General features: G+C 47.2%; 1 protein-coding gene across 1 annotated transcript in view; it reads right to left on the reverse strand.

Moving 5' to 3' along the window:
• Nucleotides 1-142: 142 nt before the first annotated feature.
• The window catches only part of SLC35F5 (solute carrier family 35 member F5), a 47,826-nt gene continuing 34,019 nt past the window's right edge, over nt 143-13,949 (reverse strand). The window contains exons 14-16 of the mRNA XM_066575246.1: nt 9,670-9,824; nt 9,429-9,520; nt 143-1,985 (exon numbers count right to left, since the gene is read on the reverse strand). Of these exons, the coding sequence (XP_066431343.1) occupies nt 9,436-9,520; nt 9,670-9,824 (240 nt within the window). The 3' untranslated portion in view covers nt 143-1,985; nt 9,429-9,435. The remainder of the gene's footprint in view (nt 1,986-9,428; nt 9,521-9,669; nt 9,825-13,949) is intronic.

Below are 13,949 nucleotides of genomic sequence, written 5' to 3' on the forward strand. Positions count from 1 at the left end.
CACACACGTACCGCGCACTCCCGCAAATTCATACAATATTCCACACACAGCGCAGTCCTGCAAGTTACCGTACGCATATCACAATATTCTGCACACACCACATGCACAGTATTCCACAGATCACACAAGAAACAACAATTACTTGTTATTCACAAAACTAATATTTATTTGGACAAATCAACACTTTATGAAAAATAAATCATCACAAAGAAATCAACCTGAGATTAAAAGGCGACTTGTGCGCCCCCCGCAGGAAGCGAGGGGCGCAGCCTGTAGTGTGGAAGGAACATCGGAAGACGTACAGAGGTTCCAGTAATAAAGTCTTTTCTTCCAGCAGAGCGCGGCCGGCTCAGAAGTATTTACCCCCCCAATATGATTCCAGCTGGGAGCCGCTATTCTCCGGGGTAACAATGTCATCATTATTTGCCGCCTCTTATTAGCGCGGCTCGGATCGCGACGCTTCTCTCCATTTCCTGCCTCAGCTGCTTTATGCGGAGAGAAATCCATCAACATGAAGATTATTTAGTGCAAATTAAAAGCTTCTCGCTGAAACAACACGGCGGAGAGGTTACCTCAGGCCAAACCCTGCGAACGTGACTGCGGCGCCGGCTGCCAGGGCTGTCTCCAAGGAAGAACCGCACAGCTGACAATAAATGGAGGGTGGGGGTCTGCATGAACGTGAACCAAGGCTGAATGCTGACAGCTATATGTAGTGTCCATCTGCCAGCCGCTGCCCGCTTCCTGTATGGCCCATCGATACGTTCACCCGCCGACCGCCCCCCCCCCCCCCTCTCCCCCCTTCAATATGTCCACCTACCGTTCACTGCCCCTCCACCCCTTACATCCACTTGTCGGCAGCTACTACCCTATAGTCAGCTGGCCACTGCCCACCCCGCATACGGCCAACTGCCGGTTGCTGCGCACCACCCCAAACGTCTGCCCAACACTGACCACCATCCCAAATATCTGTTGGCTGCTGCCCACCCCCGTTACATCCACCTGCCGACTGCTGCCTACCCCCAATATGTCCACCTGCTGATAGCTGCCCCCAATACGTCCACCTGCCGGTCTCTACCCACCATCAATAAATCTTCCCGCCGGCCGCTACCCACCCAGAGTCGTTGCCCCCCTCCACCCTCGATCCCCGTCTCATCACATGACCGCTTGCATCATACATGACGGGATACATGGACACACAACAACTAATACCGTTCTGGGATCTGTAGGTAGATGGAACGCAGCCAATAACGGTGACATAACTGTTGCACCCAGACAACACTATCAGAGAACTCAACAGGAAACAGTCACCTTATTACGCACCGAAAAGTCACATGACCAGCATGCATTTGGCTCCGCCCTGCAAAAGTCGCTGCATATCACAAATATCTCGCACTGCAAAAGCACAAGTGCAACTCGGAGAGACCGTCCTCAATAAACATGACTAACGGCAGAGGTCTGGGGACTAGGAGTCACCACATGGAGACCCGGCGTCACGGCCGGCGTCCTACATCCACCTGTCGCTCATGTCCACATCAAATCCTCCTCTCACTCTGGGTGTTTGCATAGAGAGTTGGGGATCCCAAAAGTGACACAGGGGCTGCATGTGACCCCCAAGAGAAGAAGGGCTGCAGCAGCTACCTGCTGCTTTATGGCACAAGAATTGTTCCAGTAGGAACCGTCCAGAAGTAACAACCAAACCCGAAGTCCCGACAACATCCCGCCCCGCCGTTCTCTCCACCCGATAATAGATCTTCACCTTTATTTTCCAAAATCCCACAAGACACAAACTAGACAAAACTCAAAATTCTTTACAAGAGAGGAGAAAAGCCGCTTTCTACGGACTCTCCTGAGGAGGTTTCAGCCGCCCCGTGACTGGAGGAATCATCCACAGCAGCGGTGGCCCATGAGGCAGGAGACATGATTGGAGCCGTCCCCGGGAGTCGGCAGCTGCAGGTCTTCACGGATCAGACACTTTCTTCAGAGTGCTGGACAAGAACAGAGACTGAGGATTATATGATGTCACACTTGTCCATTATATTGCCTTATAGCGCCATTAACACCTTCCCAATATAAATACACAGTCATGTAGTGTAGACCGGAGGAGAGGAGACGCTGATCATACAGTCATGTAGTGTAGACAGGAGGAGAGGAGACGCTGATCATACAGTCATGTAGTATATACAGGAGGAGAGGAGACGCTGATCATACAGTCATGTAGTATATACAGGAGGAGAGGAGACGCTGATCATACAGTCATGTAGTGTAGACAGGAGAGAGGAGACGCTGATCATACAGTCATGTAGTGTAGACAGGAGACGCTGATCATACAGTCATGTAGTGTAGACAGGAGGAGAGGAGACGCTGATCATACAGTCATGTAGAGTAGACGGGAGACGCTGATCATACAGTCATGTAGTGCAGACAGGAGGAGAGGAGACGCTGATCATACAGTCATGTAGTATAGACAGGAGACGCTGATCATACAATCATGTAGTGCAGACAGGAGGAGAGGAGACGCTGATCATACAGTCATGTAGTATAGACAGGAGACGCTGATCATACAATCATGTAGTGCAGACAGGAGGAGAGGAGACGCTGATCATACAGTCATGTAGTGCAGACAGGAGGAGAGGAGACGCTGATCATACAGTCATCTAGTGTAGACAGGAGGAGAGGAGACGCTGATCATACAGTCATGTAGTGTAGACAGGAGGAGAGGAGACGCTGATCATACAGTTGTGTAGTGCAGACAGGAGGAGAGGAGATGCTGATCATACAGTCATGTTGTGTAGACAGGAGGAGAGGAGACGCTGATCATACAGTCATGTAGTGCAGACAGGAGGAGAGGAGACGCTAATCATACAGTCATGTAGTGTAGACAGGAGGAGAGGAGACGCTGATCATACAGTCATGTAGTGCAGACAGGAGGAGAGGAGATGCTGATCATACAGTCATGTAGTGCAGACAGGAGGAGAGGAGACGCTGATCATACAGTTGTGTAGTGTAGACAGGAGGAGAGGAGACGCTGATCATACAGTCATGTTGTGTAGACAGGAGGAGAGGAGACGCTGATCATACAGTCATGTTGTGTAGACAGGAGGAGAGGAGACGCTGATCATACAGTCATGTTGTGTAGACAGGAGGAGAGGAGACGCTGATCATACAGTCATGTAGTGCAGACAGGAGGAGAGGAGACGCTAATCATACAGTCATGTAGTGTAGACAGGAGGAGAGGAGACGCTGATCATACAGTCATGTAGTGTAGACAGGAGGAGAGGAGACGCTGATCATACAGTCATCTAGTGTAGATAGGAGGAGAGGAGACGCTGATCATACAGTCATGTAGTGCAGACAGGAGGAGAGGAGATGCTGATCATACAGTTGTGTAGTGTAGACAGGAGGCGCTAATCATACAGTCATGAAGTGAAGACAGGAGGAGAGGAGACGCTGATCATACAGTCATGTTGTGTAGACAGGAGGAGAGGAGACGCTGATCATACAGTCATGTAGTGCAGACAGGAGGAGAGGAGACGCTAATCATACAGTCATGTAGTGTAGACAGGAGGAGAGGAGACGCTGATCATACAGTCATGTAGTGTAGACAGGAGGAGAGGAGACGCTGATCATACAGTCATGTAGTGTAGACAGGAGGAGAGGAGACGCTGATCATACAGTCATCTAGTGTAGATAGGAGGAGAGGAGACGCTGATCATACAGTCATGTAGTGCAGACAGGAGGAGAGGAGATGCTGATCATACAGTTGTGTAGTGTAGACAGGAGGCGCTGATCATACAGTCATGAAGTGAAGACAGGAGGAGAGGAGACGCTGATCATACAGTCATGTAGTGCAGACAGGAGGAGAGGAGACGCTGATCATACAGTTGTGTAGTGTAGACAGGAGGAGAGGAGACGCTGATCATACAGTCATGTTGTGTAGACAGGAGGAGAGGAGACGCTGATCATACAGTCATGTAGTGCAGACAGGAGGAGAGGAGACGCTAATCATACAGTCATCTAGTGTAGACAGGAGGAGAGGAGACGCTGATCATACAGTCATCTAGTGTAGATAGGAGGAGAGGAGACACCGATCATACAGTCACGTAGTGTAGACAGGAGGAGAGGAGACGCTGATCATACAGTCATCTAGAGTAGACAGGAGGAGAGGAGACGCTGATCATACAGTTGTGTAGTGTAGACAGGAGACGCTGATCATACAGTCATGTAGTGTAGACAGGAGGAGAGGAGACGCTGATCATACAGTCATGTTGTGATAGACATGATGATTAGTCAGTGTAAAAGGTCTATTGATTTGTACTAAACTAGATGTATTACGCAGCTGTAGTGACTTTAACTCTTAGAGGCTAATGACTGCATAATTTCATTATAGTAATTGCTGGACAATGGCATGGTGAAAGATGTGTGTTTTGTGACTTCAGCCTAATGTGGAACTCTGCTGCATAAGGAAAGAGTTAAATCACAGTGTTATATGTTATTGCTTGTGTTCATCTTGAGTGTTTTCCCAGTCCTTTCCCATCCCCCACACAGAATCTTCTTCAACAAAGAGATACTTACTTTCAGTTTCAGTTTTGAGCACATGTTTGTAAGACAAAGACTTGCTTATACATTGGACTTGAGAGAAGGTGGACAGGAAGGAGGGGGGATTCTATATGATCCGACAAATGAGAATCCTATATGTTACTGATGTAATCTGTTGCACGCCCATTGAAGGGCAGGTGTTATGCTTTACAATAAAAGGGGCTGTCTGGGTGTTTCTGACCAGAAAGCCATTTTGGATATGAGACTGATAACTTGTGTCTGATCTGGTCGATGATATGTGCACACTATACAATTTGGAAGCTACAGAATACCCCGAAACCTGCTGGAGGAAAATATGATCCAGTTCAATGTAGTGTAGACAGGAGGAGAGGAGGCGCTGATCATACAGTCATGTAGTGTAGAAAGGAGGAGAGGAGACGCTGATCATACAGTCATGTAGTGTAGACAGGAGGAGAGGAGACGCTGATCATACAGTCATCTAGTGTAGATAGGAGGAGAGGAGACGCTGATCATACAGTCACGTAGTGTAGACAGGAGGAGAGGAAACGCTGATCATACAGTCATGTAGTATATACAGGAGGAGAGGAGACGCTGATCATACACATGTAGTGTAGACAGGAGACGCTGATCATACAGTCATGTAGTGTAGACAAGAGGAGAGGAGATGCTGATCATACAGTCCTGTAGTGTAGACAGGAGGAAAGGAGACGATGATCCTACAGTCATGTAGTGTAGACAGGAGACGCTGATCCTACAGTCATGTAGGGCAGACAGGAGGAGAGGAGACGCTGATCATACAATCATGTAGTGTAGACGGGAGGAGAGGAGATGCTGATCATACAGTCATGTAGTGTAGACAGGAGACGCCGATCCTACAGTCATGTAGTGCAGAGAGGAGGAGAGGAGACGCTGATCATATTCATGAAGTGTAGATAGGAGAGGAGACGCTGATCATACAGTCATCTAGTGCAGACAGGAGAAGAGGAGACGCTGATCATACAGTCATGTAGTATATACAGAAGGAGAGGAGACGCTGATCATACAGTCATGTAGTGCAGACTGGAGGAGAGGAGATGCTGATCATACAGTCATCTAGTGTAGACAGGAGACGCTGATCATACAGTCATGTACTGTAGACAGGAGGAGAGGAGACGCTGATCATACAGTCATCTAGTGTAGACAGGAGGAGAGGAGACGCTGATCATACAGTCATGTAGTGCAGACTGGAGGAGAGGAGATGCTGATCATACAGTCATCTAGTGTAGACAGGAGACGCTGATCATACAGTCATGTACTGTAGACAGGAGGAGAGGAGACGCTGATCATACAGTCATCTAGTGTAGACAGGAGGAGATGAAATGCTGATCATACAGTCATGTATTGCAGACAGGAGGAGACGAGACGCTGATCATACAGTCATGTATTGCAGACAGGAGGAGACGAGACGCTGATCATACAGTCATCTAGTGTAGACAGGAGGAGAGGAGACGCTGATCATACAGTCATGTAGTGCAAACAGGAGGAGAGGAGACGCTAATCATACAGTCATGTAGTGTAGACAGGAGGAGAGGAGACGCTGATCATACAGTCATCTAGTGTAGACAGGAGGAGAGGAGACGCTGATCATACAGTTGTGTAGTATATACAGGAGGAGAGGAGACGCTTACCATACACTCATGTAGTGTAGACAGGAGACGCTGATCATACAGTCATGTAGTGTAGACAGGAGGAGAGGAGACGCTTACCATACACTCATGTAGTGTAGACAGGAGACGCTGATCATACAGTAATGTAGTGTAGACAGGAGGAGAGGAGACGCTTACCATACACTCATGTAGTGTAGACAGGAGACGCTGATCATACAGTCATGAAGTGTAGACAGGAGGAGAGGAGACGCTGATCATACAGTCATGTAGTGTAGACAGGAGAGAGGAGACGCTGATCATACAGTCATCTAGTGTAGATAGGAGGAGAGGAGACGCTGATCATACAGTCATCTAGTGTAGATAGGAGGAGAGGAGACGCTGATCATACAGTCACGTAGTGTAGACAGGAGACGCTGATCATAAAATCATGTAGTGTAGACAGGAGGAGAGGAGACGCTGATCCTACAGCCATGTAGTGTAGACAGGAGGAGAGGAGACGCTGATCATACAGTCATGTAGTGTAGACAGGAGGAGAGGAGACGCTGATCATACAGTCATGTAGTGTAGACAGGAGGAGAGGAGACGCCGATCATACAGTCTTGTAGTGTAGACAGGAGGAGAGGAGACGCTGATCATACAGTCATGTAGTGTAGAAGGAAGAGAGGAGACGCTGATCATACAGTCATCTAGTGTAGACAGGAGGAGAGGAGACGCTGATCATACAGTCATGTAATGCAGACAGGAGGAGAGGAGACGCTGATCATACAGTCATCTAGTGTAGATAGAAGGAGAGGAGACGCTGATCATACAGTCATCTAGTGTAGACAGGAGGAGAAGAGACGCTGATCATACAGTCATCTAGTGTAGACAGGAGGAGAGGAGATGCTGATCATACAGTCATGTATTGCAGACAGGAGGAGACAAGACGCTGATCATACAGTCATCTAGTGTAGACAGGAGGAGAGGAGACGCTGATCATACAGTCATGTAATGCAGACAGGAGGAGAGGAGACGCTGATCATACAGTCATCTAGTGTAGATAGAAGGAGAGGAGACGCTGATCATACAGTCATGTAGTGTAGACAGAAGGAGAGGAGACGCTGATCATACAGTCATGTAGTATAGACAGGAGACGCTGATCATACAGTCATCTAGTGTAGACAGGAGGAGAGGAGACGCTGATCATACAGTCATGTAGTGCAGACAGGAGACGCTGATCATACAGTCATGTAGTGCAGACAGGAGACGCTGATCATACAGTCATGTAGTATAGACAGGAGGAGAGGAGATGCTGATCATACAGTCATGTAGTATAGACAGGAGGAGAGGAGACGCTGATCATACAGTCATGTAGTGCAGACAGGAGACGCTGATCATACAGTCATCTAGTGTAGACAGGAGACGCTGATCATACAGTCATGTAATGCAGACAGGAGGCGAGGAGACGCTGATCATACAGTCATCTAGTGTAGATAGGAGGAGAGGAGACGCTGATCATACAGTCATCTAGTGTAGACAGGAGGAGAGGAGACGCTGATCATACAGTCATCTAGTGTAGACAGGAGGAGAGGAGACGCTGATCATACAGTCATCTAGTGTAGATAGAAGGAGAGGAGACGCTGATCATACAGTCATCTAGTGCAGACAGGAGGAGAGGAGACGCTGATCATACAGTCATGTAGTATAGACAGGAGACGCTGATCATACAGTCATCTAGTGTAGATAGGAGGAGAGGAGACGCTGATCATACAGTCATGTAGTGCAGACAGGAGACCCTGATCATACAGTCATGTAGTGCAGACAGGAGACCCTGATCATACAGTCATGTAGTGCAGACAGGAGACCCTGATCATACAGTCATGTAGTGTAGACAGGGTTACTATAGGGTGTGATCTTTTATGAGGAGGAAGATTAGGTCAGAGGTGTAAGTTGGGGACGGGTTGTGTTCTTTCTACAGCACTGCCAGGATTTTACGAGATCAGCAATGAGATAAAGGTCTAGTAGACAGGAGAGCCGGGTGAGCAGTGAGGAGCCTGGATATGTGGACTGATAGAGCGGAATGTCATATGGCACATCAGCAGATGGTACAGCTCCGCACTGCACGATCCATCTACACAGACAGACCCTGAAAGAGGGGGCATGCATAGAAAAACACACACAGCTGTAAGAAAAAAAATAAGTGAACCCTTTGGAATCTCCTGGATTTTTGCATTGATTAGTAATAGAGATGAGCGAACGTACTCGGATAAGCACTACTCGTCCGAGTAATGTGCTTTATCCGAGTACCTCCCCGCTCGTGCTGAAAGATTCGGGACGCGCTGCGGAGCGGGGAGCTGCAGGGGAGAGCGGGGAGGAACGGAGGGGAGATCTTTCTCTCCTTCTCTCCCGCCCGCTCTGCCCCGCTCACCGCTGCGACTCACCTGTCAGCAGCGGAGCGCCCCGAATCTTTCAAGACGAGTACAGCGGTACTCGGATAAGGCACATTACTCGGACGAGTAGTGCTTATCCGAGTACGTTCGCTCATCTCTAATTAGTAATAAAATGTGGCCCGATTTGATATAAGTCCTAAATCTAGACAAACACAATGTATCAAATGTCACACTGACAGTTCTACCACTCATGCCTTTTATTGTGACCTATCATCCTCAAGTAGGAGGTCACGTGACCGGTGAGCTTATAACGCGCCTTCCTGCTACACAGTTACACTCTCTTCATCCTATTGGTGCAGCTTTCCTCACTGAGTAAACTGGGCGGTGCTACTGTGCAGTCACATGACAAGGGGCAGTCCCCAGAAGGACCTATATCACTTCCTGGCTGCTGGCCGTTACCACCTCTATGTATTTACCAGTAACACTACTCTGCCTGGGCACTGAAGTGTTAATTCGAGCAGATTAACCCTTTGTTCAAGTAAGGAGCTTGAAAGCGTCAAGAGGGTTCGACCGCACTCACAAGAGAACACCCAACGACTTCTACAGGTGCGGGCGTTCACTTTACCTACTGCTATCCCGGGACTTTTGGCACATCTGTGTATAATGTGTACCTACCTCATTGGTGGTCCAGCAGCTATGAAAGGCTATGTATATGCAATTTAATGCATATGAAGACACAGCAAATTAGGTGGTAGGCAATATGTAAAAGAGCTGTAAGTTCCTATGTGTTGACTAATAGTGGGTAGTGTTCGGGGACAGGAATATATATAAATAGTAGAACTAATATTGCACTTACCCCCGGGCTAGGAGCAGCTGGTGGCGCCGTCGTCCGGGCAGACGCTGTGCAGGGGGATCAGACTCTCGCTCTGCTCGTTGTCCTCTGATGTCCTGAGATGGGAAGGTGATTACACTGGAGTTTATCTACATTGTGTGATCTGCTGATTAGCAGCCAGCTCCACAGGAACAGCTAATTAAGCCCATTAATGAGTCACATTTGTCTGATACAAATAAACATTGGCAGGTTGCCAAGGACGTACCTCGCCATACGATGCTTCCTGCATATGAAAGCAAAGATCCTGCGTACGGCGACCATGACGGGATCCCAGTTGTTATAATGACACAGGAGAGTAACGATGAAGAAGGAGATAAAGACCGGGAGAGCACCAGCGAAGAACACCCACGAGAAGCTCACCTGGAACCAGTCAGGAGACGTTACATCACTATTAGCAGTATTATGAAACACCATTAAATCTGGGGTGCGATACAGATTAAAGCGGGATATATATAACATGAGCGGAAAGTACAATGAACATGACTGCAAAAAAGGAGGGAGGACCCTGCCGCAAGAGCTTACAATCTACAAGGGAGGGAGGCAGTAGGTGTGGGGAGTGGCTGCTCACACACTATCCAGAAGTAATGGGATACCCGAGCAAGAATCACAAGTAGTATTTATTTCCACATCTCAATATTTAGTGGGACTCCTTAGGCCTTAAAGGGGTTGTCCCGCGGCAGCAAGTGGGTCTATACACTTCTGTATGGCCATATTAATACACTTTGTAATATACATTGTGCATTAATTATGAGCCATACAGAAGTTATAAGAAGTTTTTCACTTACCTGTTCCGTTGCTGGCGTCCTCGTTTCCATGGAGCCGACTAATTTTCGCCGTCTAATGGCCAAATTAGCCGCGCTTGCGCAGTCCGGGTCTTCTACTGTTCTCAATGGGGCTCCGTGTAGCTCGTCACGTGCCGATTCCAGCCAATCAGGAGGCTGGAATCGGCAATGGACCGCACAGAAGCCCTGCGGTCCACGGAGAGAGAGGATCCCGGCGGCCATCTTCAGCAGGTAAGTAAGAAGTCACTGGAGCGCGGGGATTCAGGTAAGCGCTGTGCGGTGTTCTTTTTTTAACCCCTGCATCGGGGTTGTCTCGCGCCGAACAAGAAGGGGGGGGTTGAAAAAAAAAAAAAAACCGTTTCGGCGCGGGACAACCCCTTTAATGATATTGGATACTCTTCAATGTGGGGGTATCAGGATATAAGGTCTGAGATGTATAGGGGGACAGGTTGTATATAGATTACATGTGGGGGGTATCAGGATATTAGGTCAGAGATGTACGGAGGGACAGGTTGTATATAGATTACATGTGGGGTATCAGGATATTAGGTCAGAGATGTATAGGGGGACAGGTTGTATATAGATTACATGTGGGGTATCAGGATATTAGGTCATAGATGTATAGGGGGACAGGTTGTATATAGATTACATGTGGGGTATCAGGATATTAGGTCTGAGATGTATAGGGGGACAGGTTGTATATAGATTACATGTGGGGGTATCAGGATAATAGGTCAGAGATGTATGGGGGGGACAGGTTGTATATGGATTACATGTAGGGGGTATCAGGATATTCGGTCAGAGATGTATGGGGGGGGGACAGGTTGTATATGGATTACATGTGGGGGTATCAGGATATTAGGTCAGAGATGTACGGAGGGACAGGTTGTATATAGATTACATGTGGGGTATCAGGATATTAGGTCAGAGATGTATAGGGGGACAGGTTGTATATAGATTACATGTGGGGGTATCAGGATATTAGGTCAGAGATGTGCGGGGGATCAGGATATTAGGTCAAAGATGTAAGGGGGACAGGTTGTATATAGATTACATGTGGGGGTATCAGCATATTCGGTCAGAGATGTATGGGGGGACAGGTTGTATATAGATTACATGTAGGGGGTATCAGGATATTAGGTCAGAGATGTATGGGGGGACAGGTTGTATATAGATTACATGTGGGGGGTATCAGCATATTCGGTCAGAGATGTATGGGGGGGACAAGTTGTATACAGATTACATGTGGGGAAATCAGGATATTAGGTCAGAGATGTATGGGGGAGGACAGGTTGTATATAGATTACATGTGGGAGGTATCAGGATATTAAGTCAGAGATGTATGTAGGGGACAGGTTGTATATGGATTACATGTAGGGGGTATCAGGATATTCGGTCAGAGATGTATAGGGGGGGCGGGTTGTATATAGATTACATGTGGGGGGTATCAGCATATGGGGGGCAGGATGTATATAGATCACATGTAGGGGGTATCAGGATATTAGGTCAGAGATGTATGGGGGGACAGGTTGTATATAGATTACATGTGGGGGGTATCAGGATATTAGGTCAGAGATGTATGGGGGGGACAGGTTGTATATAGATTACATGTGGGGGTATCAGGATATTAGGTCAAAGATGTATGTAGGGACAGGTTGTATATAGATTATATGTTGAGGGTATCAGGATATTAGGTCAAAGATGTATGTAGGGACAGGTTGTATATAGATTACATGTTGAGGGTATCAGGATATTAGGTCAGAGATGTATGGGAGGGACAAGTTGTATATAGATTACATGTAGGGGGTATCAGGATATTCGGACAGAGATGTATGGGGGGACAGGTTGTATATAGCTTACATGTGGGGTTATCAGGATATTAGGTCAGAGATGTATGGGGGGGGGGACAGGTTGCATATAGATTACATATGGGGGGGGTATCAGGATATTAGGCCAGAGATGTATGGGGGGGGGGGGAACAGGTTGTATATAGATCACATGTGGGGGTATCAGGATATTAGGTCAGAGATGTATGGAGGGGACAGGTTGTATATAGATAATATGCTGATACCCTCCCACATGTAATCCATATACAACCTGTCCCTCCATACATCTTTGACCTAATATCCTGATACCCCCCCCCCCCATGTAATCTATATACAACCTGTCCCCTCCATACATCTCTGACCGAATATCCTGATACCCCCCCACATGTAATCTATATACAACCTGTGCCCTCCATACATCTCTGACCTAATATCCTGATACCTCCCACATGTAATCTATATACATGTCCCCCTATACATCTCTGACTTAATATGCTGATACACTCCCACATGTAAAGTCAGAGATGTATTGGGGGACATGTATATAGATTACATGTGGGAGGTATCAGGATATTAGGTCAGAGATGTATGGAGGGCACAGGTTGTATATAGATTACATGTGGGGGGTATCAGGATATTCGGTCAGAGATGTATGGAGGGGACAGGTTGTATATAGATTACATGTGGGGGGTATCAGGATATTAGGTCAGAGATGTATGGTGGGGGACAGGTGGTATATAGATTACATGTGGGAGGGTATCAGGATATTAGGTCAGAGATGTATGGGGGGACATGTATATAGATTGCATGTGGGGGTATCAGGATATTAGGTAAGAGATGTATGGAGGGGACAAGTTGTATATAGATTACATGGGGGGGTATCAGGATATTAGGTCAGATGTATGGGGGGACAGGTTGTATATAGATTACATGTGGGGGTATCAGGATATTAGGTCAAAGATGTATGGAGGGACAGGTTGTATATGGATTACAAGTGGAGGATATCAGGATATTAGGTCAGAGATGTATAGGGGGACAGGTTGTATATAGATTACATGTGGGAGGGTATCAGGATATTAGGTCTGAGATGTATGGGGGGGACGGGTTGTGTATAGACTACATGTGGGGGTATCAGGATAGTAGGTCAGAGATATATGGGGGGGACAGGTTGTATATAGATTACATGTCCGGGGTATCAGGATATTAGGTCAGAGATGTATGGAGGGGACAGGTTGTACATAGATTACATGTGGGGGGGTATCAGGATATTAGGTCAGAGATGTGTGGAGGGACAGGTTGTATATAGATTACAAGTGGAGGATATCAGGTCAGAAATGTATAGGGGGGACAGGTTGTGTATAGATTACATGTGGGGGTATCAGGATAGTAGGTCAGAGATTTATTGGGGGGACAGGTTGTATATAGATTACATGTGGGGGTATCAGCATATTAGGTCTGAGATGTATGGGAGGGCAGGTTGTATATAGATTACATGTGTGGGGGGTATCAGGATATTAGGTCAGTGATGTATGGCATGTATGATGGGGACATGCTGTATATAGATTACATGTGGGGGTATCAGGATATTAGGTCAGAAATGTATAGGGGGACAGGTTGTATATAGATTACATGTGGGAGGGTATCAGGATATTAGGTCAGAGATGTATGGAGGGACTGGTTGTATATAGATTACATGTGGGGGGGGGGGTATCAGGATATTAGGTCAGAGATGTATGACGGGGACATGTTGTATGTAGATTACATGTGGGGGGTATCAGGATATTAGGTCCGAGATGTATGGAGGGGACAGGTTGTATATAGGTTACATGTGGGAGGATATCAGGATATTAGGTCAGACATGTATGGAGGGACAGGTT

This window comes from Eleutherodactylus coqui, chromosome 8 (genome assembly GCF_035609145.1).
Source record: "Eleutherodactylus coqui strain aEleCoq1 chromosome 8, aEleCoq1.hap1, whole genome shotgun sequence".
NCBI lineage: Eukaryota > Metazoa > Chordata > Amphibia > Anura > Eleutherodactylidae > Eleutherodactylus > Eleutherodactylus coqui.